This window comes from Enoplosus armatus, chromosome 8 (genome assembly GCF_043641665.1).
Source record: "Enoplosus armatus isolate fEnoArm2 chromosome 8, fEnoArm2.hap1, whole genome shotgun sequence".
In the NCBI taxonomy this organism is placed as follows: Eukaryota; Metazoa; Chordata; class Actinopteri; order Centrarchiformes; family Enoplosidae; genus Enoplosus; species Enoplosus armatus.
Window position 1 is genome coordinate 19,523,986 of NC_092187.1, and position 27,202 is coordinate 19,551,187.

The 27,202-nt window shown below is 39.6% G+C and overlaps 1 protein-coding gene across 6 annotated transcripts; it reads right to left on the reverse strand.

Annotated features, from left to right (window-relative positions):
* On the reverse strand, window positions 1-26,993 carry LOC139289386 (microphthalmia-associated transcription factor-like). 6 transcript variants are annotated; one of them, XM_070910972.1, is made up of 10 exons: window positions 26,890-26,993; window positions 13,528-13,768; window positions 5,235-5,450; window positions 5,028-5,123; window positions 4,189-4,306; window positions 3,775-3,867; window positions 3,604-3,657; window positions 3,358-3,433; window positions 1,315-1,462; window positions 1-396 (listed from the first exon to the last, which is right to left on the reverse strand). In XM_070910972.1, the coding sequence occupies exons 1-10, from the start codon at window positions 26,991-26,993 to the stop codon at window positions 1-3; spliced, it is 1,542 nt and encodes a 513-aa protein (XP_070767073.1). The 6 variants fall into 6 exon arrangements, with proteins under 6 accessions (XP_070767073.1, XP_070767074.1, XP_070767078.1 ...); XM_070910973.1 differs by lacking the exon at window positions 3,775-3,867 and having other exon boundaries at window positions 3,604-3,660; XM_070910977.1 differs by lacking the exons at window positions 13,528-13,768; window positions 26,890-26,993 and adding an exon at window positions 6,327-6,359.
* Between the last annotated feature and the right edge of the window lie 209 nt (window positions 26,994-27,202).

Sequence of the window (27,202 nt, forward strand, 5' to 3'; positions counted from 1 at the left end):
CTAACAGCCCTGCTCATTCTCATCCATGCTTACACTGCTCTTACGACTGCTGTCCTTTGAGCCGTCTGGGGAGACGGACGAGAGCAAAGGGTCCCCCCCTCTCACCGGTGATAAGGTGTCTTCCATGAGGATGTCGTTGAGTTTGGAGCCCGGCTTGCTGTGAACGCTGTAGTGGCCCTCGGGGAAGTTAGAGTGGCCTTCGTTAAGCTCCAGGGTGCCGGTTGGTTCTGGAGTGCAGGCGGGGTGGTGTTGGTGATGGGGATGGAGCGTGTACAGGTCCTGGTGACAGTCCTCCAGAGCGGTCTCCTGCTTTATGTTCCGGGACCCAAGTTCAGCAGAGCAGAGTGCTGAGGATGTGATGGCCAGACCGTGAGCCCGCGCCTGCATCTCTAACTCCTGCAAACCACAGACACAAACAGGTTAGTCAGTGTAGAGTTTCACTCTCTGAATAATGTCTTTCACAACCACACTCTTCGATTGTTGTGTTAGGATGATAAAGTCTCAGATCACTACTGTTTCACTTGCTCTATGGTTGGTCAACACAGGATTTGGTTAGCGGAGGTGGTAAGTGCCCATGGCTTTTTGTTTTAAATCCTCACCTGACTGTGACTGACTGAGCCGTTTGCCTTGACTTTTCCCACTTGTAAGAACATTTTTTCCCCCCAATAATTACCACAACGCAAACGCACAATGTGATTAATCAATCAATGTCAGCTGAGCTGAATCACACAGATCCAGACGCCTCTTGTCTTGTGATCAATTAGTTACAAGATGATGGTCTCAAAAACCGCATCCCTCCTCAAATGCATGGCCTTTGCTGTGTGAATTGGTGTGTCTGAAGCTTGATACATTTCATAAAAGTAATTTCTTCTGACGTCAGTGGAGGAGCTCTTTATGTCAGGCGAGGCCCTACTCTTCACACTCCGTACAAACGACACATACTGTTGCTTTCCTTCTAATCTTATTATTCGTTTATGACAATAAAGTAATCATGGTATGCAAGGGATGAGCTGCGCCTTAAAAATGTCATTCTTCTCTGGTGCGTCAGTCAGGGAAAGAGTTACAGTGCAGCAAGGGAGGACACAGAGCAAAAAAGGAAGTCTGGATTTTAAATACTTCTATTTGATACATTGCAAAGATTTGTTTTGCACTGAGGACTTTTTTCACTGTCTGTACAGCCCTGCAAAGTGTCAAATAGAAGTATTTGAAATCCAGAAATCCTCGCTTGCTGCACAATAAAGTAACCGTGCAAATAGCGTGGTTATCATGCAATTCTAAAACTCCAAACACTAGATGTCATGAATGTCTCTTTACCTGTATCCTCAACATCAGATGTCGATTGGCATGCTCAAGCTTCTTCTGGCGACTCTCCAGCTCCTTGGCCCTCAGCTGTTCCCGCTGTAGTTTCCTGATGTAGTCCACTGATGCCTTCAGGATGGTGCCTTTGTTCCAGCGCATGTCCCTGAAAATCACAGAGGAGCCATTATTTGTATAGTCTCTTGATGTGAGACAATCAGGAATTTCTACTCAGAAAAATCCGATTATAGGTTTTCATTAGGCTTCTATAATAGACCACTCACTGCTCTGTTCAGTTAGAAAAACAAGAGACAGAAGAAATAATGATTAGGAACAAGGAGACAAGCTGCTTCGGAGGTCACAGAGGTGAACAGCAGTTAAAAGAGTTCTTTGCATTGGAAATGTAAGTAGGGGAGGTTACTGAGATCACAAGCAGTCATAAGGATGACCCTGAGCTTCCGGAAGAATTGAAGGTTGCAGTGGGTAAAATCAATCTTTACTGGACTAAATGGGAAACATCCATCTAACTTCTTCTTCTCCACAATTATGCTGAGAGGTGTTACAGTTTTAGGTTTGAAGTGGTCAGAAGTCTTAATAAAGATGTTTTTGTGTGATTGTATTGATGAATTCAAATTTGATGTAATGAATTAATACTAGTGTGGAAATGTTCTAATGCTAACGAGTACATGTATGTTTTCTTATTCATTAAGTGTGATTCTTAATAAGGACTGTTAAGCCAGGTCTGTTTGTAAAGTCTCTGAGCTCATGTGTATGTGTGGGTGGAGCACCCAGCTGGGGTTTAGCAAAACAACCATGGGTGGGTAGACACAATAAAAGGGCCTGCAGGGATCTTCCCAGAACCACCGGCGAGGTCAAAGGGCAGAGAAAGAGAAGAGAGCTTAAAGTTGTGCTTTTAACCTTAAACGCACGGTATGTAATTTCTGCTGCTATTTCCCAATCAAGACGATAACAGTTGACGTCATTCATGATGTCCTGAAGTAGCGTGGGATCATGGGAGTTGTTGTTTTCATTGTTAAACAACTGCCATTACCGATGAAAATCTATCTGACATGACTCATGAAATCATGTGCACGGACGATGAAATGCATTAAAGTTTCATTCATGTTACATTTAGTCACGTTTAATCACTTTTAATCACGTTTGTTCATTTCATTTTCATGAAATAGCCACAAGTAACGTTAGCTAATGTATCATCTGGTGTTTTCCATGTTTCCCCTGATGTTAAAGCAAGGGGTGAAGAGGATATGATGGCATTGACAGACGACCGAATGAAACGCATTGTTACCTTGGAACAAATAACGGATTTCTCTGCGTTTGAACATCGTTGGAAGTACACAACTCAACAAAATAAATAACCTAGGTCTAGACGTTTTTAGACATGTGGAAATGTTACATATTGATAATCATTTGATGATCATTTTGTGTGTCACTTACGTTCATATTATATGTGTGTATCCGTCTGTCAGAAAACAATACCCACATGCCGTCTCGATGTAAGAGTTGGGGGATAAAATCCACAGAAATATATTCTTAAGTTCAGCTGGAGCTAATATGAGAATTCAACTGCAAGTGACACAAATCAAGTGGTTAACTTCAGATGTTACAGTCTTTTTGGGAAAAAAAGTCCCTCTGTGTGTTTCTTTGATTAGCTGCAGTAGGCTGGTAGTAACACAAAGAGGGGATTTTTTGGCAAAAAAGACTTGATTTGTCTAACGGAGACTGCTAAAGCATCATATTAGCTTCAGCTGAACTTTAAAATACATTTTTGCACAGACCTGGGTCCGTGTATGGCAATAAAATCACATTCAGATCTCTTTGCTGCCTTGTAACATGCAAATGTGAGTATTGTTTTAAGTCTTGAAGTGTGAATCCTTAGGGTATATTTTAGGGTGTATTTTTATTTTTATCTGCAATTCCATTTTTCCAGCTTTTTCCTTGTAAGAGTTCACCTTTTAAGTAACAAATGCTTGCTGTCAAGAAATGTTGCTAATTAAATGTTTGCAAATAAGAAAAAGAGCATGAATAAAATAAGAAACTTACGGGTCATTGGATTTTGGAATTAAAGTTCCCAATTCCTTGATTCGATCATTGATGTTGAACCGTCGTCTTCTCTCAACTAAAGAACAAAAAGAAAGATCCATAATTAGCTGATGAAACACCATTTCTTCATGATTTTTTATAGTATAACAAAGAAAATGACACTATGGCACTATGGTGGTTACATATATATATATATATATATATATATATATATAAAAGAGCAATTGAAGTGCAATTAAAACTCACTCAAGTTATGGTTATCCTTCTTCTGTCTTTCCTTTGCCATAGCTCTTACCTCAGCTTCTGAAACAAATGTTTTATGATCAACAAAATAGAATAAAACGGGGCAGTGCAAGTATCAGAAATGTGCAGAATCTAACTTTTACATTTTGAACGATAATTTCTAACGACACGTACCAACAGGGAACCCTTCAGGCCTTTGGTAGTTGTCAAACTTGCCACAGGATCCAGACTTATCCAGCATATGCATGATGGCCGGAGATTGTGAAACTGTGATAGAAAATGTTGTTTTCAGTATCAAAATGTACAGAATAGATACAAATATAGTCAACATCCCCGCACAGAGGAAGATTACAAGAACTGGACTATTAATAAAATGCTACATTATGGGCTGCACAAAAGCCTGGAGAGTAGAGCTTCATACATATTGTTAGAGCCTTGATGTTTTCCATGCAATAGAGAAGCTGAATGGATATTACTGTTTTTTTCACAGCTCACAGATATTTAAACATTGATAGATATAGTTTCATGACAGAAACCAGGCATTTAAGCGTTTGCATGTCTCTTGCTGTGACACACTGTGCTGCTTACCAGCATATTCCCTTTTGATGTTGGGCAGGTTGGCAGGGCAGGAGTTGCTGATGGGCAGACCTTGCTGGGACATACCCTGATTACCATACATGTCCATGAGGTTAGCAGGCACAGGGATCTGAGGACACACAGCAAGGACATTTAGCAAGAATGACACACCCCTGTATAGATGCTAATCAGCATCACAGGATGAGCATGATGGGAAGGGGGGTGACATAAAATAGGCCCATTATACAGTGAGAAAAGTTTAACAAATGTCATGATATGCAAATCACTGTTAAAGGAATAGTCCGACATTTTGGGAAATTCTCTTATTTGCTTTCATGCTAAGAGTTAGATGAGAAGATTGATACGACTCTCATGTGTATAGGCTAAATATAAGGCTACAGCCAGCAGCTGCTTAGCTTAGCTTAGCATAAAGACTGGAAAAAGCTAGCCCGGCTCAGTCTAAACGTTAAAGGCCTACCAGCACCTCTAAAGATCCCTATTTAACACACTGTCTGTCTCTCATTGGTTTAATCAGCACGCACACGTTTTTTTTTGTAAAAATGACAATTTGTGGTATTATGGCGGGTTATGTGCGGGACTATTTCTTGTCTGGGTGCAGTGATTTCCTTAAGTCTCTGCTGGTTGCCTGGCAACCTCACAGTGGTGAGAAGACTCCAGGAAGTATTCCCCAAAATGTCAAACTATTTATTTCAGTTTGGGCAAACAGCTGGAGATTGTTGCTCCTCCTGGTAGCATAGCAGAGCTAGCTTTAACATTAGCCACTTAGCTTACAGCTAAGGCACAGCAAACATTTAGTTTAGATTTCCCAATATGTAGAGACACACACATACCGTGTTAGCCATCTGAAGTCCTGGGTCCATCAGACTGAGGATATCATCACTGTAACTGGACTCCAGACTAATAATGTCATCAATGACATCATCCATCTAAAAGAAGAGGATGTAACAAAGGACAAAAGACGTACAGATAAGTTGGATTAAATGAGTGCAACATCACAAAAAGGAAAATCTGCGCGTGTCTCTGTGATAAAACCTCACCTCTTTCTCGCAGTTAGCGTTCAGGGTCAGTAAGGCCATAGGGCTGTTGGGGGCGCTGTTGCCCGGCCCTGGCGGCATGCCCCCGTGGTCAGAGGACTGGTTGTGGCAGGGCAAGCTCAACACCTGAGAGCCAAGCTTCCCCAGGTACCGCTTCACCTGCTGCTGCTGGGACCGCTGGATGTGGTATTTGGTTGGGTTCTCCAGGTGAGTCTGGACCTATTGGAGGAAGAAGAAGGGACGAAGGCAAGTGAGCAGAGTAGGAAGGTAAAGGGAAAATGAGAAACAAAAAAAAAGATATTGGTGGCAGGAGAGATACTGGATGTGTTGACGGTTACAGAGATGACGCTGAGAGGAGGCAGTTCATTTCAAATAATCCCACTTTAAAATGCAGCTATATTATTCTTGTAGTCACATTTCATGTTTTTTGGCTATGCAGTCTTTTATTAGATTAAAACGACTCTAAATATACCTCAAAGTCTTGCCTGTCCCTAGTATTACACAGTAGTGACTATAATATTAAAATAAACTTGGCACAGATTTCAAAGCCTTCGATGCATTATGCATATTTCTTTTGAGCCGCAGTCAAGTGTTGTTATCTCCAAGAGTCTCAGTAGAAAACAAGTTTTACATATTTTTCTTTAGCTGCTACTCTCTGCTTTTCTACAAGTCCACATATTTTAAGTGACAAAAATTACATGCGCACACATCTCTGCACTCCCTGGTTACGGATAAATTAGATTTTTGTGGCTGTGTCCACACAGTGTTATTGATCCAGAACAGCTACTCCAGGCAAGTAAAGAAACTTCAGAGACAGTGTTTGTCAGGCTGCAACACATAAATGGAACAGTTGCAGCTCACATTTAGAGTCTATATTTAAACCATCCTGCCCATTGAATTGCAATGACGAACAGATTCTGTGGTTTATAAAATCACTAAAGACATGTACGAACACGCATCTGTTATCGTTAATGACGCAACTGTATTGGCTTTAAGATTAGGTAGAATTTAGTTACTGTCATGTTATTTCTCATGTATAATCTAAAAAATAGCTCTTCTCCAAAAAAGACAACTTTAATCTTAAATTAAACATACCTCATAAGGCTGGTATCCAAGCATCTCAAGCATCATTTACAGTAAACTGATCTGTCCAATTTAAAAATGAAAAATTTAGTTTAACTTCTGTTTAAACTAAGAAGTGCTGTAGCTGCTTCCCTCTTGGTTGTTGCATCAGAAGACTAAGCCTGCTAGTATGAGGACAGACACATCCAGCTCGTCTTTTAAAAGGCAAGAAAAGTAATTAGTTATGCATGTCAGGGAATCACAGTGAAGCACAATGAGCTTTTTCAAATTTGTGTTGTTTTATGTAAAATCTGAATTTATTCCTTTATGGTGTATCACTTGATGTCAGGATGTGGTGCTAACAGTTAATGCCTTTGTTTTGCAAGGCCACCCCTTTTACTGAAACTTGCCTGGGGCTGTTTCTCTGCCGCATCCTTTTTTTTTGTTTTTTTTTAACCCTGTGGATGCTAGGCGTGCGTCCCCAGTTCAACACAGCACAAAGAATAAAGTCTGTTACTTTAAAGTCTGTCTGTTTGTTTGTCTGCAGCTTACGTCCCCCTCTGTCTAAATTACATTTTTAATCAGCAACAACAGGCATACTGCGTCTCAAAAACCAACGGCCTCAGCTACTTCTTGTTTTAAACTGATGTATTTGTTCTGCTTAAGCCCACAGGATTTGTGTTCATTAACAGAGCTGAGGAGGTCACAGGCTCTAGACGAACTTTAAGCTACTTCTGACATTTCCTCTGGTCTTGTGAAAAGTCTGCACACTGCACTCGACAGTTGAAATGATATGGTTATTGAACAGATTCGTAAAAAATCAACTGACTCCCGGCAGCAACTTAAATCACAAACGTGGAGTTTAAGAAAAAGACGAAAAAGTTGTCATATTGCTGAGATTCTCTGCATGGATACTCAATATCTGTTAATAAAACATGGCGGTGGTAACATAACCTGATTAAACACAAGTCCACATGTTCACGTTTGTAACACTTGAACATTATCTGTGTAATCTTTGTCAGATCTGTTGGTTTGTGACTGTCAAATTTCTCTACTTCGCCAGAAAAGAAACTCCTTGAGGGTCTCTTTGCCGTGCTCATATACAGCATCATTGTTCTGCAGGTGATACTCATGTGAGAGGTACATTAACATATATCCCACAGGTATGACTGAGATCACTTTGGGCTGTAAATCGTCATGACAGGGTTGTAAAGCTGACACCACTGAGGGGGGCGTATTTACAGCACGTCAATGACTCATTAAGAAGAACCATATCACGCTTTGAGCTAAAGAAGTGTGAAAGAATAAGACTTATTAGTGTTGGTCACTAAAAGAATCCTTTAGTCTTTACTTTGTTCTCATTATGGTGTTTGACTCTTATATTATGCTAGTGATAAAAACGGATAACATCTTGAGAAGCATTTCCACTATTATCAGATCACCAACCTCCAGCATTACTTTATCAAAAAAACACGACATGCTTTATGTATTATGGGCCACGGTGACGCTGATCCTGAAAATAGACTGTAAAGGGTATTTAGTGAGAAGTAGAGTATTTAGAAACCTAATCCTGATGGATATACTTGAGCCATATATGAGCAATCCAATTGTCTGCACTCACATGCGTAAACAATGGGCAAACAAACTGTGAAAACTCATTAACTATACGTCGTTTATCCGCTAAGCTGTGACTGAATTCAGGTTGGGTTGATTCTGGTACAAAAGTTAGTATAATACCCTAATAAATCTCTTAACGCATCTTTATTATCTTTCTTTTACTATTTTCATTTGAATTACTTGTTTTGTCAGACCCACAGTCCAAAAGTATTCAATTTCAGTTATTCTGATGTCAGTCTTTGAGAAGTAGTTATTAAATATGTAATCATTTCAATACTTTGTTGAAAGTCAAACTTAAATAGATTGACATCTAATCAAAACTATTCCAATATGCAATTATAATGTTTGAATGAAGTCACATTTTCCAACTGTTAAAAATGTTATTTCATTTGACAAGGTTTTATTCCAACAAACGTAAACACACAATGCTGTATTTTTCCCTTACGATAAAGTGGCATTTCTTTAATTTGCAGTCAGCTGCTGTCGTAATATAAAAAAAAATCACATTGGCTTGTGGGACAACGTACATAAGAAAATAATTAATCCTGCCCGTCCCATCAATTGGTTCCCGCCAACACTTCAGGATTACTGAGTGTGCTCACCTTCTCCGTGTGGGAACAATCATCATTTTATAGCATCTCGATTTGAGAAAAAAGAGTGACCAGAGCTGCTTGAGTCTCTGAGGGTCAGGTTTACTGCAGGTTTAAAAAAACATGCAGAAAAGTACAATTAGTGGTATCGGCTCAAATATACTAATATTAATGTATGGTTTGGTGTCAGCTTTTCTGTCTTGTTTCCTGGCTGTTTTATTTGTTTTCGACATCTGTGAAGGCTTTTTATTCATAGTTGTACAAATTTCTTTTGCCTTTTCACCAGACTACTCAGAGGTTCGCCTCATGTCATGTGATAACACAAGTGATAACTTCTTCTTATAAACTCCTTGGTTAATTTTTTGCAGTTTTGTGAAATAATATTATATAGTAATATTTCTACTCCTATTTCTACTCCTTCAGTCATTTTCTGTGCCCAAGCGTGAACACACTGTATGCCAGCGGTTCCCAACATTTTGTCTTTTTTGTACTTTGCCTTTTTTGTGTCTACTTATCACAGGTTGCATGTGTGCTTTATTCACATTTCACAAAAAAAAATGCAAAAACATTAAAACACGTCTAAAAAGAAAGGGACATTTGTGTTTTTCCGACTTTCCTATCCTGCTGATCGTCTCATGACCCCTCAGATTGGGGTTTGGGGCTCCAGACCACCAGGTTGGAAACCATTGTACGCATTCACGTACAGCAAGATTTCTGTTCGCACACAAAGACCCACTGACTCAGTCCCTCCCTCTGTGTGCCCTCGTCTCTTGTAAATTCACACATCCACAGAACTGATAGCTGCCACTGTCTAAAAATAGAAACAACACTGTACAAAGGATTACTTTAAGAGCCGCATACAGCTCCCTCTCTCTCTCGCACTAAGAATAGAAACCCAGAGGTCATTAAGGTGCCCCATTAAAATATATGAGTATGACTGTATAAACCTAGTATAACAGTAAATGCAACTGTTGTGTTTCAGTCTGTAAGAGCCTTGACTCCTTCTTTTTATGATTTCCTCACCATGGAAATCATGTTTGCACCTAAAATGATCAATGGATTAGTCAATTGACAGGAAAATGCCAAGCATCTCAAATTGGATCTGCTGCCTTTTTTTGTCTTAAGAGATAGTGAACTGAATATCTTTGGGGATTTTTCACAATTTTCTGACTTTTTATAGACTGAGCGATTAATCTATTAATCGAGGAGACTATCAGCAGATTAATCGATAATAAAAATAGTTGGTTACAGCCCTGAATTGATTAATCATTGAAGTATTTTTCTTTGCTGGTTTGAGCTTATCAAATGTGAGGACTTAGTTAACTGTAATACAACACCTTGGGTTCTTGAGCATTGCATTCGTCACTACTTTCTGACATGTTATATGAATTATTTGAGAAAATAATAAGCACTTGAATCGATTATGAAACTATAAATTATCATTAGTCCTAGCCCTAAAATCAGTCTCATTTATACAGTAAATAGTAACCTCAAAGGTCCTACGTTTACTTAACCAGCTGAAATCACTTTACATTAAAAAGAGCAACAGTGGTTTTTCAAGCTTGTTTTTGTCTCCAGGGATTTCCTAAATTAACACACATAATTAGATGATCTCACTGCTCGGGGTCATTGGAGCCCCTGGGGGCCGCAGACTTCAGGGTGGAACATCATGGCCTTGTCAATACATACTGTAGCTTTTGTTATGATGAACTGGTCTGAGGGTGAAAAAGCATCTGTTTTTAAAGACCCGGAAGAGTGAAAAAGGATCCTTTTCATGGCCTGAATACAAAGTGGACACATCTACACAGACTGGACTTCTACAGGGCCTTTGTCACTGTCTGTAAAAGATGTATGAGGAGTCTAAACATGGTAGCGCTCATGTATAAGCATTGGTCTTAGATCAATAAAAGTCCTAGACACACTGCGATACATCTCTGACACTAATCATTCAGTCTTTCAGCTTGTGTAAGAGCCCATGGGGCAGAGCGACAGATTATACAGAGGTCTTAGAGCCAGAATGACTTGAACTTTACTTTACCCAACTTTACTTAATGTACTCTTTCCAAAATACACTGTTTGGAAATGTGACATCAACTGCTAACTCACAGCATCTGCAACCACAGCAAACAAGACGTCTTGTTGTTTATCAGCTCGTTTTTAGCCATCAGAGGCCCAGAGGGCATCAGCAACATCACCCCCAAAGAGTCGAAAACATGGCGGAAACACGCACAAAGCATCCTGCTGTACTGAGAGAGGACACTGATTTGTATTTTTTTGACTTGCGTGCTTTGGGCATTCCACGATGGTCATACCAGGATACATTAACAAGAATGCCCCCATTTGCTATGCAGGCTAGAAGAATAGGCCACTTTGTCTCACAGTTAAGCTGCTAACGTGCTCTGTGGAACTTGCAGACAACAACTGTGATGCTAATGTGAGCAGCTACATCAGAGCAAGCTGTGGTGTTCTCCACCTCTGACGTGGTGTTATGCTGTTATGCGAAAGCTCGGCAAATTACCAACGAAATACAAACCTTGTGTCCTTAAATGATTAATGTTGTGTTAGAATTTGCATAAAGTTTTATATACTACTTAATGAACAGCTGTAATAATTACAAAGCTAACAATAAATTACTTTGACTAAATGTATTAAGCAATATTGGCCAACAATGCACTTAAGGTGATACTGTATGTTTCATTTCATGAAATTATTACACAGCACACAAAATTCTACCAAATATAAAGTATAATGTCATTTTCTGTCATTTTAAAGTTTACTAAATTTCTATCAAATGCCTTGCTGCATTAGTTCACAAATCAACCGAAGTGAGATCTGTGTGGCATCTTTGTATACTTTCTGATGCATACTGGTCACGAGCTACACTGACTGTATAATCCAAAAGAAACGTACATTTTGTACACGGTTGAAGAGTACTTTGTTCTTTTCATGGCACCATAAATCCTTTGAATTTCTTGAAATCATGTTTTAACCCTTTTAGGAAGTTATCCTACATAAATTTCAAAGCAGTGTTTTTTTTCTCTTAAATATGCCGTGGACTGAATGTGGTGGGGGCTAATTACGAGCATTCTTCACTGAATTAGCGTTCGGTGTGTGGTAAGGCTGTGCTCGCCTTTGTCTTGATCCCTAAACTGATCCCTTACTTATTCCCCAGAAGGTCAGAGGTCACTTGGTTAATTAAGGGTCCAATCAGTCTTTAGATAAACTCATCTGAGCTTAATGTTTGCACTTTTTGAGGTCCAGCAGCTCTGCCTGGTACCCCTGAGCTTTGTGTGGACTCTGCTAATCTACCCACAGACAGGGGAGCAGGTTAACCCAGCTCAACAGCGCCAAGCTGGAACGGCCTTTTCATTTGAGGACTTCAGTCAATGAAGAATGTCTGTAAGCTCTCGCCAAAGCAGAGAAATTACTCTAACTTGATGTATTGTACACAGGGCGAGGGTTCGGGGTGGGGGCGTCCTAAACCTCTCAAAGAGCTGCAGATTATGGAGAGTAAGTAATGTTTATGCTGCGTGAGGAGGGCAATGTTTTCAATGGATATACTGTATTTGTCTCTCGCTGCTGGCCCATGCCACACACATCCAGGGTGATGAAAGTGTGGCTGAGCAAGTAACCATGAAATCGCTGAATGTGTTGTGGATGGATTTAGTTAAACAAAGATTACTCAATAGCAGCTCAAGTATATCAGTACTTTCTACTACACCTAATGCGAGATTACACAATTAAAACTTTGATGTATCCTTTAATTAAAAGTCTTTTCCACCAAAGTGTCGAAACAACAATGATCTACAGTACACACAGCTCACATAGCAGCTATATTATCTTTCTGAATGCGATATCTACATATAACAATGTCTGACATAACATTACTTTTTATTACTCCTCATGGAAGCCATTATCAAGTGACGAGAACCTATTTGATGTTGTGTTAAAGTATTTTACATTTGCAGATATTATCATCTTGGAAAGTCAAATACACAAACACGATAATATATTTGTACAAAAATCAAAGTGTCATCTATTCTTTCTAAAAGCAATGTACTGAGAAAAACAAATAGAAATCAATGACAAAACCTAAAGCTTAATTTGTGTCTTTCTCAGAGACATGGAAAATCTAAAACACATGGAGAGGTAAATACATACTCACAAGAGCATACGGGTGTGCATGTGTCCTCATAACAAACTCCACAAGCATTTCCATCATCTGCGCAATGATGTAAAAATCAAACTTTCCCAAAAAGTACAAACACAAATCTGAGACTGAAGCGACTGACTAGAGTTTGCTTAGAATCTTTGTATTGTGTAAATCTTTCCAAATAAAAGTCACACACCAAGTTTTTTATAGCGCTAATCACTGAATTAAAGGAAAATGTGGGAGAAAAAGGAACAAATGTGACCACAAAATACAAAATACCAATGTTCACCGCGACACAACACAGCCAAACACATTTCCAGCAATATTTCATAAAGATTACTAGCTCTCTAGAAAAAACACATGCAGAAGACAAACAGGAAAACTCACCAAACTGCCTCGTTTAAAAATGCACCCTCAAACACAACGGTCTCTACTCGTACAGAAAATCTTAACAGTCTCCTGTCCCTCGGACTGCCAGGGAATCAAAGCTATGAAAAGATGTGAATCTAGCTGAGCAAATAGGATTAAAGATGGCTAAATCCAAATGGCTGGAAGCACAGCATGCATTAAAGAGGAATTCTCTCAGGAAAGATAATCCCCATATACGCATTTTAACACACTTCACTCACTCCCGTGTTTTTTTACACTCAGTCATAGTAAAACCACGATTGCCTGACTGTCCACACACACGAGTCAATAAACTCTATAAATACAGCGCTGCCAGGACCATTCAGACTGCAACCATGACACATGCAACTTCTAATTCTAGAGGTGGAAACTTTTAACATATACTGTAATAACTTTGACTAATCACACATGCTGCCACATCCCCCCTTCTTCGCTGCCATCACAAACTAGAACCACGGCCGCTTACCTTGAGCACCTCCATTGGCACCTGGGCAGCAGGCGGTAAACTGGCCGGGACACTGACATTGATGGCGGGGGTCTGGGCCGCCGTGGTTTGTGGGTAGTGGGAGGCCTGTTGCCTCTGCTGCTCCCGCCGCTCCTGCTCCTGAAGCTGCTCCCGCATCAGCTGTTGCCGCAGCAGGATGCGTGATGTCATGGCCGAGGAGCTCAGCGGGGGCTTGGAGGAGCCGTGCTGGTCCGACGGGCCGCTGCCGAGGGGAGAAAGATGCCGGATGAGTGAGCAGAGACAGCGAGGATGTGAAGATAGCGAAGGGGAACACAAAAGGGGGGTTGGAAAGGTGAGGCCAAGAGACAACGTAGTGATAACAGAGAGAGGGTAGAGAGAGGTCAGACGAGGAAGGAGAGGTCAAGCAAAAGAGACAAGAGAGGAGAAAGATTAGCATGAGCAGAGAGCAGGAAAGGTAGAAGAAGATGAAGGGAGGGCAGATGGAGTAAAAGGTTAATATGATGATGACTGAGGGGGCAGAGATCAAAAGGAAAATCTTAAACTGTGGAGCTACAACAATTAGTCGATTAACTGATTAGTTGAAAGAAAATGAATCGACAGCTATTTAGATAATCTGTTAATCGTTTCAGCCATTTTTTTAAAAACAAGAATGTCCATTAGCAGCTTCCAGCTTCTCAAATGTAAATGCTGCTTTTCTTTGTTGTTAAGATAGTACATGAAATGTCTTCATGTTTTGGACTTTTGGTCGGACAAAACAAACTATTTGAAGACGTCACTTTGGGCTCTAGGAAAAGAATTGTGAGCATTTTTCACATTTGTTTTGACATTTTATAGATGAACCTAGAAAATAACTGTTGAATGAAAAGAATAGTTAGTTAGCTCTACTTTTCTGCAACTATTATTTTTTTATTTCTACAATAAATAAATACTACAAATGAAACCACTTCACAGTTAAGGCATCAATTAAACTGCAATTTCAAACAGTTGAACTATCTGATTCTGATGATTCTGGAGAGCAAAAAGGTTCCAGCTGCATTCACAAAGCTTTTTACAATAGAGAGAATTACACACAACAGAAAGAGGAACAGTTTGAAGGTTGCTTCAGTTTTCCCACTCTCTTAAATTTAGACGGCTGCTCCCCAGACAGAGTCCTGCAGTCCTAAAATAGAGAGACTCTGCTGAAGCAGAAGTTGTCGGTATGAAGCCTTCATCGAGTGAGTGATCCTTTTGACAAAACTCAGTAAAACGTCTGGCCAATCCAGCTGTGCAGTAATCGCACTAATTAGCCAGTGGAGTCAAACACAGCTTCAGTCTACAGCGTATTCAGTGGATGTTGAGCCCTCGACATACCATAATTCTCCCCCCCAGCACTGCATATAATCTCATTGTCTAATACCACACCCACTGAACCCTGCACAAGAGCAAAAATATGCAAGATATAAGATAAAAGCACTTTTTTTTTAACCATTACCTACAGTCAAATAAGAAAACACTTAACACTTTCATTGTTTAATATTAACATAAACTGTCTCATTCATGTCTGAAGACAATGCTGATGCAGATAAACTGATTATTGATCCTGAATAAATCAATTAACAAGTAGATTTAATGGCTGAATTGCAGGAGAACAAAGACTGCAGCTTGTTCTCTGAAAGTACTGCAGTCTCTCAATCTGACAGCTACTTTTTTTTTTGTCAAGTTCCTTTGTACTTCACCCAAAACATCAGAGTCAGGTTTAGTGTTCATATGCATAATTCCTTTGTCTGTGTGACTTTGGGCGATTGTGTTTCCTTTCATCCCCTAAGTTTCAAACAAAAGTCACTGGATCTAATGTTAAAACTTTTTGTTCATTTCCACTGCCAGAGCTAAATCCTTTGATTTCTTCCCCCCTCTTTCTTTAACCTGCTTCACTGTTTGAGTGTTTGAATTTCAAGACAACAATTTCCTTTTCCTTCTCGTTTCCAGTTAAAATTAACCTAAAACGTAAGAAAAAAATGTAACATTTAAAGATACAGATGAGCTTTATGATCTTTAACATAGTACTTCTTAAGTAGTTCAATTTAACTTCAAATGTAACTATTTGTTTTTTTTAAATGTTTTTAAAAATTTAAAATTTTGGAAAAACTTAATGATAACTGGCAACTTCCCCTTGTTTTCTGATATCGCTGTAACACACACACACACACACACACACACTGTACATTAAGTAGTAGTAGTAAGGTACTTTTACTTTAATTGAGTATAGTTAATTTCCTATGTTCATACACACTACTATTACACTACAATTACTACAAATAAGATACTGAAGTTTTTAGTCCACTACATTTTTTTGGCAGCTATAGTTACTTTGCAGATTCAGGTTATTAATACAAAATATAATCAACACATACATTTTGATGTATTTTTATATAATGCAAATCTAAAATATAAAGACACTGAATGTAAACATAACTTTTTTGTTTGTTAACAAAAAAACTCCCCAGGGCACCTTTAAGTTTAACAACCTGCATCTGTCCTCTGTTTGCACTACTTTTACTTTTTTAGGTGGATAAAAGCGTAGTAAAAATATTAAAATCAAGTCAGTTTCTTTTGAATTTACGTAGCCCAATTTCACAAATTACAATTTGCCTTGAGGGGCTTTATAATCTGTACAGCAGATCTGTATATCCTCTGTCGAATGATTTGAATGAGGAAAAACTCCCCAAAAAACCTCAGGGTTAGGGTTAGGAGGAGCAACAGAGGAGGGCTCCCTCTCCCGGGACGGACAGACATGCAAAAGATGTCGTGTGTGCAGAATAGATTCACAACAGACAATCATAGAATATACAGTTATAATGACAAAATGCAGATTGTAAAACATAAGTGAAGAGAGGACATTTGAGCAGCTTCAGACTTCGTCCACTAAGTAGGACCTGTAGGACGCTGTGTCCTGCAAATTGGTATTTTATGCAAACAATGCTCTTTTAGGTCCTCAGGATGTGACAGATTCTTTTCCACTTGTATTCATGTTTTATTTATTTGGACTCTTGCTGAAAAGCAAAGCCAAATATAACATATTTATATCATTCAACTTGAAGACTCAGAGGCATTTGAGTGTAAAATATCTGTACAGGAAGTAACAGCTTCACATCTGCTGCCTCTCAAGGTCACAACTGTTTTCACTATTTGGATTTAAACTTCTTCAGACCCTCACAGGCAACATGAGCGGCAACCCATTGTATGTCACCTCAAACACAACAACGCAGCAGCGCTTCAAGGCACAAGAGAGGATGCACCTGTTTCTGTCTCCACCTCAGGAGAGTAAACACAGACACACACCTGCTGTCTTTAACCACATGGACCTCAATGTTTCTACTGTTCAAATTCTTCAGTTATGGCTTCAAAATAGCCAAAATAGTTATGGCAGACAATGCTGATTTCCACACTACTTGACAAAATGACATATACTGTATATATAACGTATATAACACGTTGAAGTTAAACTGCACTGCATTTAAACTGAGTTTAATGTTAAGCATACAAATCCAAGAGAGCATTTTTAAAAGGCACACCTTTCCTAAGAAGGCAAAAAAATCTAGACATTAGCCCAACAGATACTAGATTTTTACCAAAACTATAGGCTAACACACACAGCACAATTTGAATAAATGCTGTCAAGCCGAGGCAACAGTGAAAACAAGATGACACCATGTTGTTCTTCCAATTCACCAACGTTACTAGGATTCATTGTGTGGGCACCATGGATATCTGTATTTCATGGTAATTCATCCAGTAGTTGCGAACGAGATTTCACTGAAAAATCTAAAATGTCAAGCTCCCGGTAGTGCTGGAGGAAAGATCAGGGGGTGACCAACGTAAGAGGGCTTTGTCCTCTGGTCAGAATCGATGTCTGTAAGATTTCATGGCAATCCATCTGATAGTTGTTGAGATATTTCAGTCTGGACCAAAGTGGACGGATTGAACAGGCCGACCACTAAAAATGCGTGAAAAGCTAAATCTGAACTAATGCTTTGTAAAACCAGGGCAACTAAATTTTTGACATCAATATAATGGCAGATAATTTTCTTTTTTGTATTTACACATAAACAACCGTTTTTGATAAGAGTCCTTTAAATTAGTTTTTTAAAGAACTGTGACCAAGATATGTATTGAGCGGGACATTTTACAGTTATTACAGGAACTTGTCAGCGCTCTCTGGTGGACAAAATTTGTAATGGCGGGACTGTTTCTAAATTACCTCAAACAAATCTTTGTTTATTTCTGTAATGGAATTTCTTGTTACTTAATAGCCACCATATACACCATTATCAATGTATCTGTGATAAGCTAATATCAGCCAATAAAATCAGTCGATGTATCGGTCGGACTGCACTTGACATCATTTTAAAATAAATGTCACAAAAGTTTACAATATCAACTCCATCAAAGGTCTGAAGAGTTTAATTCCACTTGAATAATTACAGGAAATGAATCCCAACATGTTTCCAAACAGAGGAGAAGGATTTATAGCTGAGATGTATTAAGAGTTGTAGCACCTCATGATTTTCTTTAATACATTCCTGATTATCAGATCGACTTGTGTGTGTGTTTGTGTTTGTGCATGAATGACCAGAAGCCCAGCTCCACTCCTCTCTCTCTCTGTTTCTTCCTTTCGACAGTCTGCTGGCTTTTTGCCAAACAGACCACTGAAACACATAAAAAGCTCTTTTGTCCTTTTTAACTTTTTCACTCTTGTGTGTGTGTGTGTGTGTGTGTGTGTGTGTGTGTGCACCTCCTCTCATGTTTGTGTGTATCTCAAAGAAAAAAGAAAAAACTAAAAAAAACAATGGCTGTACAGTGTTGAAGAGCCCCACCCACCCAACTCATGATTCCTCTGATTCTGCTCACTACGCTACTCCATCATACTCCATTATCAGTCAAACAGTCGGAGTCTTTGATGCAGGTTCTAATGACAGACAGACTGACAGCAATCAAACTGGGAAATGAAGTAGCTTTGCATCCAGAGAGAAGAGATGGTAAGCAACAGTGTTCAGTGTAGCGTTCAGAGTCAAAACACTGAGCTGTTAAAGGAAAATAAAGTGCAGACCAGACACACTGCCCCACTAATAATACTGCTGGTAATTGATCAGAGCTAATAGCTCTGCCTAATGGACAATAATGGTATAACAACAACCTCATCTAAAAAGCTAATGGCATTACATAATAAAAAATATTTCACTGTTATAAACAAACATCTTCAAACCCTTTTGTGATTATCTATTCAAAATGTGAGTGTTATTGGTCAAAGTGACACAAAATATCTATAGGTACTCCTTATAAATCAATAACCAATTGCAATTGAGTCTATGCTTTTTTGACAACTTATTATGATTATTAACCAGAACCAGTTAAAGCCAAAACTATTCAACACAAAACACACTGCACAAGGAGCAATCTGCTAGAGCTATGATTGTATGTACTTCACACACATAGCTCTGTGCACACTGTCCTTCACATGTGCATATAGTGTTGTACACACACCAATATGTTCCAAAATCATGCCTTAACGCACGCCAACAATATCACTAGATGCTGAGGCGCCATACTCACACGCGGTCAAATGAGCAGGGTCTGTACACTTGCACTCCTACGGCCTCCATATTTGTTTGTTTTTTCCTGAAGGTGCACCACCCGCCCTTGGAGAGCAATGAAAGTCATGCCGGTGGTGCAGCGCTGAAAGTGTGTCAGAGGGGGGAGGCTCCAAGGGCCCGGCCTGGAATCTCCAATCGCCACACAGAGTCCCAGGCAGAGGACCAGCCCCGTCCAGTGCAACAGCAGAGCAGAGGAGAGGGCGAGCGCCCACTGGAAACACATCGTCCTTCAACACGCTGCTTTAAAACCACACAGATACTGTTTCACTTCCAGACATGTGTCGTCACTGTTCAGTGGACGGCATGAGCTAAGAAAAGCAGCCCTGTTTCCATCTTTGTGAAAATGCATCTTTCAGATAATCCAGTTGTTTTTCAACTCAAAAACTGTGTGTTGCTTATTGTTACTTTCCTTGGATGTCTGAGCTTCACTGTGCAGAGGACTGTTGATCTTGAAGAAGGCCTGAGGCCCAAAACATCATCTGAGTGTGTTTTCCTACTCTCCAGTCTACCTCCAGTGATCAGCACCTCACTACTTTTCTATTACATATGTGCAGAGTTTGACACTAGAAGGCTGTTTTTACAGTGATCTGCTGAAGCGGGAAAATGTCTCTGCGTTCACCTAAAATCTAAATTTAAAACATGTACGTATGAGCATGATTTTGTGACATTACAACAAGTTTGGAAGCCAATCACGGTCCAGTATGCAACTTACACAAATATGATGTGGAGACCTGAAGCCTGAGAATGGACTTTTCAGTGAAGTAAGAGACATCTCTGCAACAATTAGTCGATTCATTAAATTGATCAGCAACTATTTTGATAATTTAAACAAAAATGCCAGACTACTGGTTCCAGCTTGTTAAATGTGAGGATTTTCTCTGTTTCATATCATTGTAAACTGAATGTCTTTGGGTTTTGGACTGATGGTCAGATAGAACAAGACATTTGAAGATGTCACCATGACTCTGGGGAACTTGGATGGATATTTTCCACACGGCCGAAACAATCAATGGATAATAAAAATAACTGTCAGCTGTAACTCGTAGTGTCTAGTAGTTAAACTTGATGAAAGTATTTGCATAGATACTGAATTGTTCTATGAGGAAGAAGGAGTAACTTTGGGAATTTTCTAAGTAGGTCATTGAACTTTTTAATGTAAAAACTCTTCAAAAATTCAAGTCTTTTCAAATCAGATTAAATAAACTCAATAATGCATTACATGCACTATAAAAACAACTTGAACACACTGTGTGCACACTGTTATTGACTGAAACATCTTCAAATTAAGTTTATATATCCCAGATCTCATATACCCAAGAAACAACCACTGAAATCCAACATAAAATGTCATTAAAGTCCTGAACCATTCTCCCACCAGAGGCCGCTTTTTAATCTCTTAGCTAAGTGCACTTTCTCTGACATATAATTCTGCCATTGCTTATTGGGAAAAAAAGTGGGAATACACACAACTTCTGAATATCACACAGCTATAAAGGGAGTGCAGTGCAAGAACAGTGAGAAACTAGTGAGATCTCATGTTAGACGGCAGCCATGAAACTGCACCGCAAAAACAGCGCCTGCAACTGCAACTATCTGCTTGTGATGTTCCCGTCTCCTTTTGTTTGTCTGACTGCAGGTGCTTTATTCACAGAGTCGAACAGGCAGACTACACGACCTCTCAGCTGGAATACAGCTCAGTAATTATGACCCTACATGACAGTACATTGATCCGCTCGGACCCCCCCCTGCTGATCACAACACCCCAGTGTGCTGCAGCTGGCATCAACCCCAGGAGACGGTTACTAGTAAGCAAAGCAGTGATAAGCTAATGTATGCAAGTGTTATGTCTTGAGTAGACCATCAATTATATACAGGCTTTGCACCCGTGTTTCAAACACACGACAGAGAGAAAAAACAACTGTACAAACAACTCCCACTGGGTAAATAGCTGAACAGAGTAAACTACTCTGAGTAGAAGCTCTGTGTTTGCATTGGTGCGACTAGCTAAATACACAGCTTCTGCACATTATACACTATAGGAGGTTGTGAAAAACGGTCAACACCTGAGCATCACAAAACAAAACCAACACAGCTTAATGTCAAAATATAAAACAAGGCATCCTGCAGCTGACAGGTAAACCAATATTAAACCTTCTAGAGCTGAGACTAGTCAACTAGTCAATTCATTGATTAGCTGATTGACAGACCATCAATTGCCGAATACTTTCATAATTGATTAAATTTAAGTCATTTTTCAAGAAAAAATGCCAAGCATTTGCCTCTGTGATATTAAATTGAGTATATTTGGTTTTTTTACCCTTTGTGGGACAATTCAAGGCATCTGAAGACATCACCTGGGCTTTAGGAAATTGTGATGCACATTTTTCACAAAATCTAACCAGTCACAAGAGACCAATGTAATGTACTGTGCAGTACGCTATTGATTAAAACATCTAAATGTAGATATATCTCTATCTGTCTGATATCATATGCGCTGTACAGTACGTCACACTACGCTACACTACTATACTTGCACCACGCGTGTGATGCAAGTATGGCAGAAACGTTTAGTTTCATTACTGATTAATTTGACAATTATTTTCTCGATAATAATATAAAATGTCAGAAGATAGTGAAAAATGCCTGTTACAATGTCCTAAAACCAAAGGTTGACATCTTTAACTGTCTAGTTTTCTTCCACAAAGTGTCAAAACATCTGAAATAGATGGTAGATATGTCCAACGCAGCATAAAATCAATTTCAAAATGTTCCCACCATCTTCAAAGACAAGTAACTGCAAAACCTCCTCAGGTAAACTAACCATTGCCACTTAAACCTACAGTGCCTTGCATCTTGTCCATAAACCACTTTTCTCCAAAACAATCACCTTTTCATTAAAGACTGTCAAATAAATGTAAAAAATAACAGATAATTGGTACAAATTTTAAATGGTGGAAACCCTATGTCCCTCCAAATTAACAGTGCTGCTAGAGAGATTCATATCCAGAGCAAAACAAAACAGGGTAAGCTGTTAAAGCATCCAAAAGAGATAATCAGGTTCATTGCATGTTATTTCCAGGAAGCCAGGACCGGTTGGGATAACTTGAACTTGCCGGGTCTTATTTCTGTAATTAGGTTCTGTGCCCTTCATAATTCCTTTCACTTGCTTTCAGCAGGACGGCCTGCTCCAGCTCCTGCTCCCTCTCCTCCCTCTGTGCTTCAACAAGGAGAAAATCAGACCATCCAATGACAGTCAGGAGGTGGATTTCAACAGCCCATAAGGTTTTCAAGTTTGTGTAAACAAGGATGTTGTACTAGCACAACAAAGCAGATTTTCCCGAAACTCTTAAAGCTGATTTGTCCTCAATTTTCCTTGGAGGTGACAACAACACACAAGTAACAATTCTCACATTGTAAAGGAAACCATAGTAATGATTCATTGCTGACTCAGTCCTCACACACACAATAACCATGAAAAAAGCAACTGAGGGTGCATCTGAAAGGGGTTTACAGGGTTGTTGACAAGCATCTTTTTCAAATGCTGAGCAGTGTATTGTATCTGCACAATATTTTAGAGCTGAAACAATTAGTCAATTCATCGTTTAACTTACTTTTCAAGCAAAAATGACAAAAATCAACTGGTCTCAGCTTCTCTTTGCTGCTTTTCTTCATCTTACGTCAAAGTAAATGGAGTGTCTTTGGGGTTCTTGTCTTCACATTGGTCATTTTTCACTATTTTCTGACATTTCATACACCACACAATTAATAGATGAATAGAGAAAGCAGGCATGTAACCTCATCACTTGTGTCAATAACACTGTTAAGATGTGAGGATGTGACCTGCTGTGAAGGAAGTGCTGTTTTCAGAGTTGTTGCAGTCCTTACTGGTCGCCAACAGAGGCTGACAAAGATCACACATTACTATTGTCAATATTCACGAAGCAAAACCAAAAAAACAGAAATCGAAAGTTTGTGAGGATTTTCCAGTGTAGAAATGTAAAGCACACATGTGCCACAGAGGAGGTTATGATGCAGCAAATTGGCCGTGGCCGCAGAACGAGCCGTTCTGTCCGTCTTTTCCTCCGGGCCACCTGTCTGTGTCATTCAGCCCTTCGGTCCGTCTTAGATCATGGATGAAACTGTTCGGCCTCTCTGGCATCTCTGTCTGGGACTCCCCACGGGGACAAGCTGTTCCCAACACCAACTTTCATAACCCTCAAACTCTGACTCAGCTTTCTGCCTCACACAGACTACATCGTCTTTGATACATTAAACACTCATTCCTAAATGTAATTATATTCAATTCCCAATTTCATACTTTACAAATCTAGACACAAACTTGTGGCCAACTTACTATAAAGGTACAATATTTTTATAAGGCTGATACCGAGAGGATTTAACATCAATACTCTCTAAATACTGTCAAGCGTGGAAAGCTGTCATCAGATATTTGATCACATTCTTAGTCTTGTTTGACTTTTCTTTAAATAGATCAAATATTTCCTGACTTAAAACCTAATTGTGTTAATTTCAAACTGAATATTTTTTAGGCAAAAGCTCTTGGGTCTTTGTGTTTATACAGCATGAAACATTACTACACTCTACAACAAAAGTTATTGTAGAAAGACCAATTTATATTCAGCAACGCAAAAACTCGGTCACCCATTCAATACCTGAGATAATAAATGGATTTATATTTCTCTTGTCAAAATAACTTAAGACGTGCATCAATATTTGTAGGTGATTTGCATCCCAAGTACGCCTGCAAAAGAAATGATCCTCCAACTCTCAGTTTCAGATATAACACATCCACTGCTAAATTTATACAGCTTATTTACACTGCATAGAAGACTAGTTTCACCGTCTGTCTCACATCTATATTAGGCACAAAACGTCTGGCACGTCATCTGCAGCCGTCTGAGCGCTCTGTCAAACTGATACGGAGACAGCAAAAAAAAAAAAGAAGCTAAAATGACATTTTGTCACTCTTCAGATTTTAAATTTAGAAACAGCAGGGGAGCCAAGGTAGCCATGGCAAGGCATTACACAAGTCAATAATCAATAAAAACGAATTATATCTGGTGTCTTCACTGGTACAGGGACCAGTGTTTCGCCTATAAGGCATGCTGCAAAAGGGAAATGGTCTAAATGCCAACCAGATCTCCTGGTGCAGAATGGCACTTACTACTGGATGTAGGACGTTGCTGCGAAAATTAAATATCAGTGAAGGAATGGTTGGATGAAATAGCCAAAATGTCGATTATTTTGATGTGTGATACATTTTATAAACTGTGTATGTTTTTCCTTTTGAAGAACCAATAAAAAAAGAATTACAAAAAGAAAACCTAATTATATCTATTTTGCGCAACAAGGTCTCACAACACAGTCAGCGTGACTGTTATTATGCTGGGTCATCCTCATGTGATGGGAAGAGGAAGTGGGATACCTTCCAGTCTGAAACAACTGTTCAGACATACTTCACATATGACATGAAATTATATAATCTGTGATTCTCGAGAAGCAGCGCTGGTACTTCACCGATACTGAGACCGACTGCCACTCCAGCTCGGCCAGCAGCAAGCTAGACACAGCTCAGAGTCAGAGAGTCAGAGCCTGCCTGTGTGTAACAGTGTAATGTCATTTCACTAATGAAGAAATTAGTTTACAAAAATGCAGAACTGGGTTAAAGGTGAGGTCTGTGCAAGATGACAGTTTTTCCCCCTGAACTGTTGTTTTGGCTGAATTTAGCGAGGAGATAAACTACAAATCCGCAACAAAATGTCAAGAGCCAGAGGGGGAAAAGAAATAACAGGAGTCCACCAAACGTCTGCAATAAGAGCTCTGTCTGAACACAGTGGCGTACTGTCCTCTGTGTGTCTCACCCTGACAATGAAGCCATGTATTACTACCGCTAAACAACATAACAGAGACGTGTGGACACAAAATACAGATAATCAGACACCATTCTGTTAATAGATGTATTGTCGTCATCATCAGCGTCATCAGCATTGCAGAGGCAAAGTGGTGAGTTTCACAACTTCCCAGTCGTATCACAGCTGAAAAGTGTTTCATGATGTATTAAAATGCACCCAGGAAAGGGAGCCATGTTGGTTCGTCATAACTAAAAATAAAACTGGTTATACTTTGTTAGTCAGAGACCAAAATATTCTGTTACCTATCTATATTTAGCACGCGTTATGTAACTGAAGTCAAAACACATGCATTAAGTTGTGAGATTATTACAGAACGCTGTATTTGAGTTCATACTATCTTTCTTTTCCCCTAAAGGAATAATAAGACATTTTGGGAAGTATTTTAATTTGCTTTTTTGCTGAGAGTTATCTGAGAAGATCGACACCACACACACATGTCTGTCCTTAGACAAAGCTAAAGCCAGCAGCTGGTGAGCTTAACTTAGCATTAAGACTGGAAACAGAGAAACAGCTAGTCTAGCTCTGTCCAAAGGTAAAAAAAAAAAACTCTAAAGCTCATGAATTCACCTGTTATATCTTGTTTGTTTAATTTGCACAAAAACTAAAGTGTAAAAATGAATAAAAGTTGTGGTTTCTATGGGAGTCTGTGAGGCATGTTTTGTTACGTTTGTACAGAGCCAGGCTAGCTGTTTTCCCCCCGTGTCCAGGCTTTATGCTAAGCTAAGCTAATCGTCTCCTGGCTCCATCTTCATACTTAATCTTCTCATCAAACTCTCAGCAAATTAAAATATTTCCCAAAAGGTCAAACTGTTCCTTCAGTGGCTCCCTGGACAGATAATTAGCAATCTGACTGCACTAATAGTGTCTGAATATGACATTATAAACAAACAAGACATATCAGACAACACACTCCCTGTGCACTACTTCCAGAAAAAGGGGTGAAAGGTCAAATCAGACCACATAGACCTGACTCAACTCAAAGTTTGGAGAGGCCTCAACGTGCCAGAGCTGAAAATAGCTTTCTGATAAGTCACAACAGCAGAGTGCTTGTGTTTATGTCCTGAGATGCCATAGGAACCGTTAATTTTTTTTTGGTTGCAACATTTATTCTCTGAACAAGGTTTGCTTTGACAGGATTTGGAGCACTTTCTCCAACGATTACATGCAGAATATATTTGCCAGCTCTTGCACAGGAAGGCCGGCGCTTGACTCAAAAGCAGATTTTGTCTGTTTTACACTCCTAGAGTTTGCATCTGTATTATCTCCACTGTAGGTGGACTATTTGACCACAACTTCCTTCACTAAAACAGTAACACTATATTATTTGACAAATCAAACCATTGTTATCCTGTTTGCATTATTTTCCAAGCAGAGATATTCATAAAATAAATGTCTGGAGATTTTTAATTTATTTTTTTAAATCCATAAAAACAAACCCACCCAGATCAGATTTAGCAGCACATCAACCATGAACACAAGTAAGACTGAGCAGCATCTCGTAAAACTGACCTGTCTGCTCCTCTACAAGCTAATATTTGAAGTTGATGTTGACAAGACAACACCCAAGTGTTGCATAACTTCATGCCAGGCAGCAGGATAACCATAAGGAATGAGAGGCAAGTTGAATCCCCAGTCCAGGGCTCAGCGCCGGGGACCGGCTCCAGCAACATCAGTGGAGACGCCTCACACATGCACGGACTCAGTCTGGGCAACACGCAGAAAGTCTGCAGCCTAATTATCACCTAAACACCAAAACCGCTGCAGCGTGGGAAATAACTGTCCTCAGCAAAAGAACTGACCTGTTTTTCAAGGGTTGACTCTTCAATTCGTAATACGTTTTAGGTTCCTCTTGAAACTCCTCTCCAACCTCGAAGTCGGGAACTATTCCCGATTCGGACTGCATACTTGCAGATGTCAACTTTTGAAACGTTAAAACCCCCTAAAACCACAGACGGACGATATTTGTGCCGCCGTACTTCGCTCAGTACCAACCGCTGTCAACGCAAGCCGCCTCTGTCCGGGACCCGGAGCTCTGTAGTCCTCCACAGCCGCGAGCACAGCGCTGCTGACGGGCTGCAGGCGGCGAACGAACTACGGCTACCAAGATGCACC

Bases quoted from the DNA above. Each gene is read 5' to 3' on its own strand.
- LOC139289386 (XM_070910972.1), bottom strand. From the start codon at position 26,993: ATGCAGTCCGAATCGGGAATAGTTCCCGACTTCGAGGTTGGAGAGGAG. The intron at 5,124-5,234 runs GTGAGGTTTTAT...CTCTTCTTTTAG, and splicing joins ACGCTAACTGCGAGAAAGAG to ATGGATGATGTCATTGATGA. The intron at 3,658-3,774 runs GTACGTGTCGTT...TTGTTTCAGAAG, and splicing joins GCCTGAAGGGTTCCCTGTTG to CTGAGGTAAGAGCTATGGCA.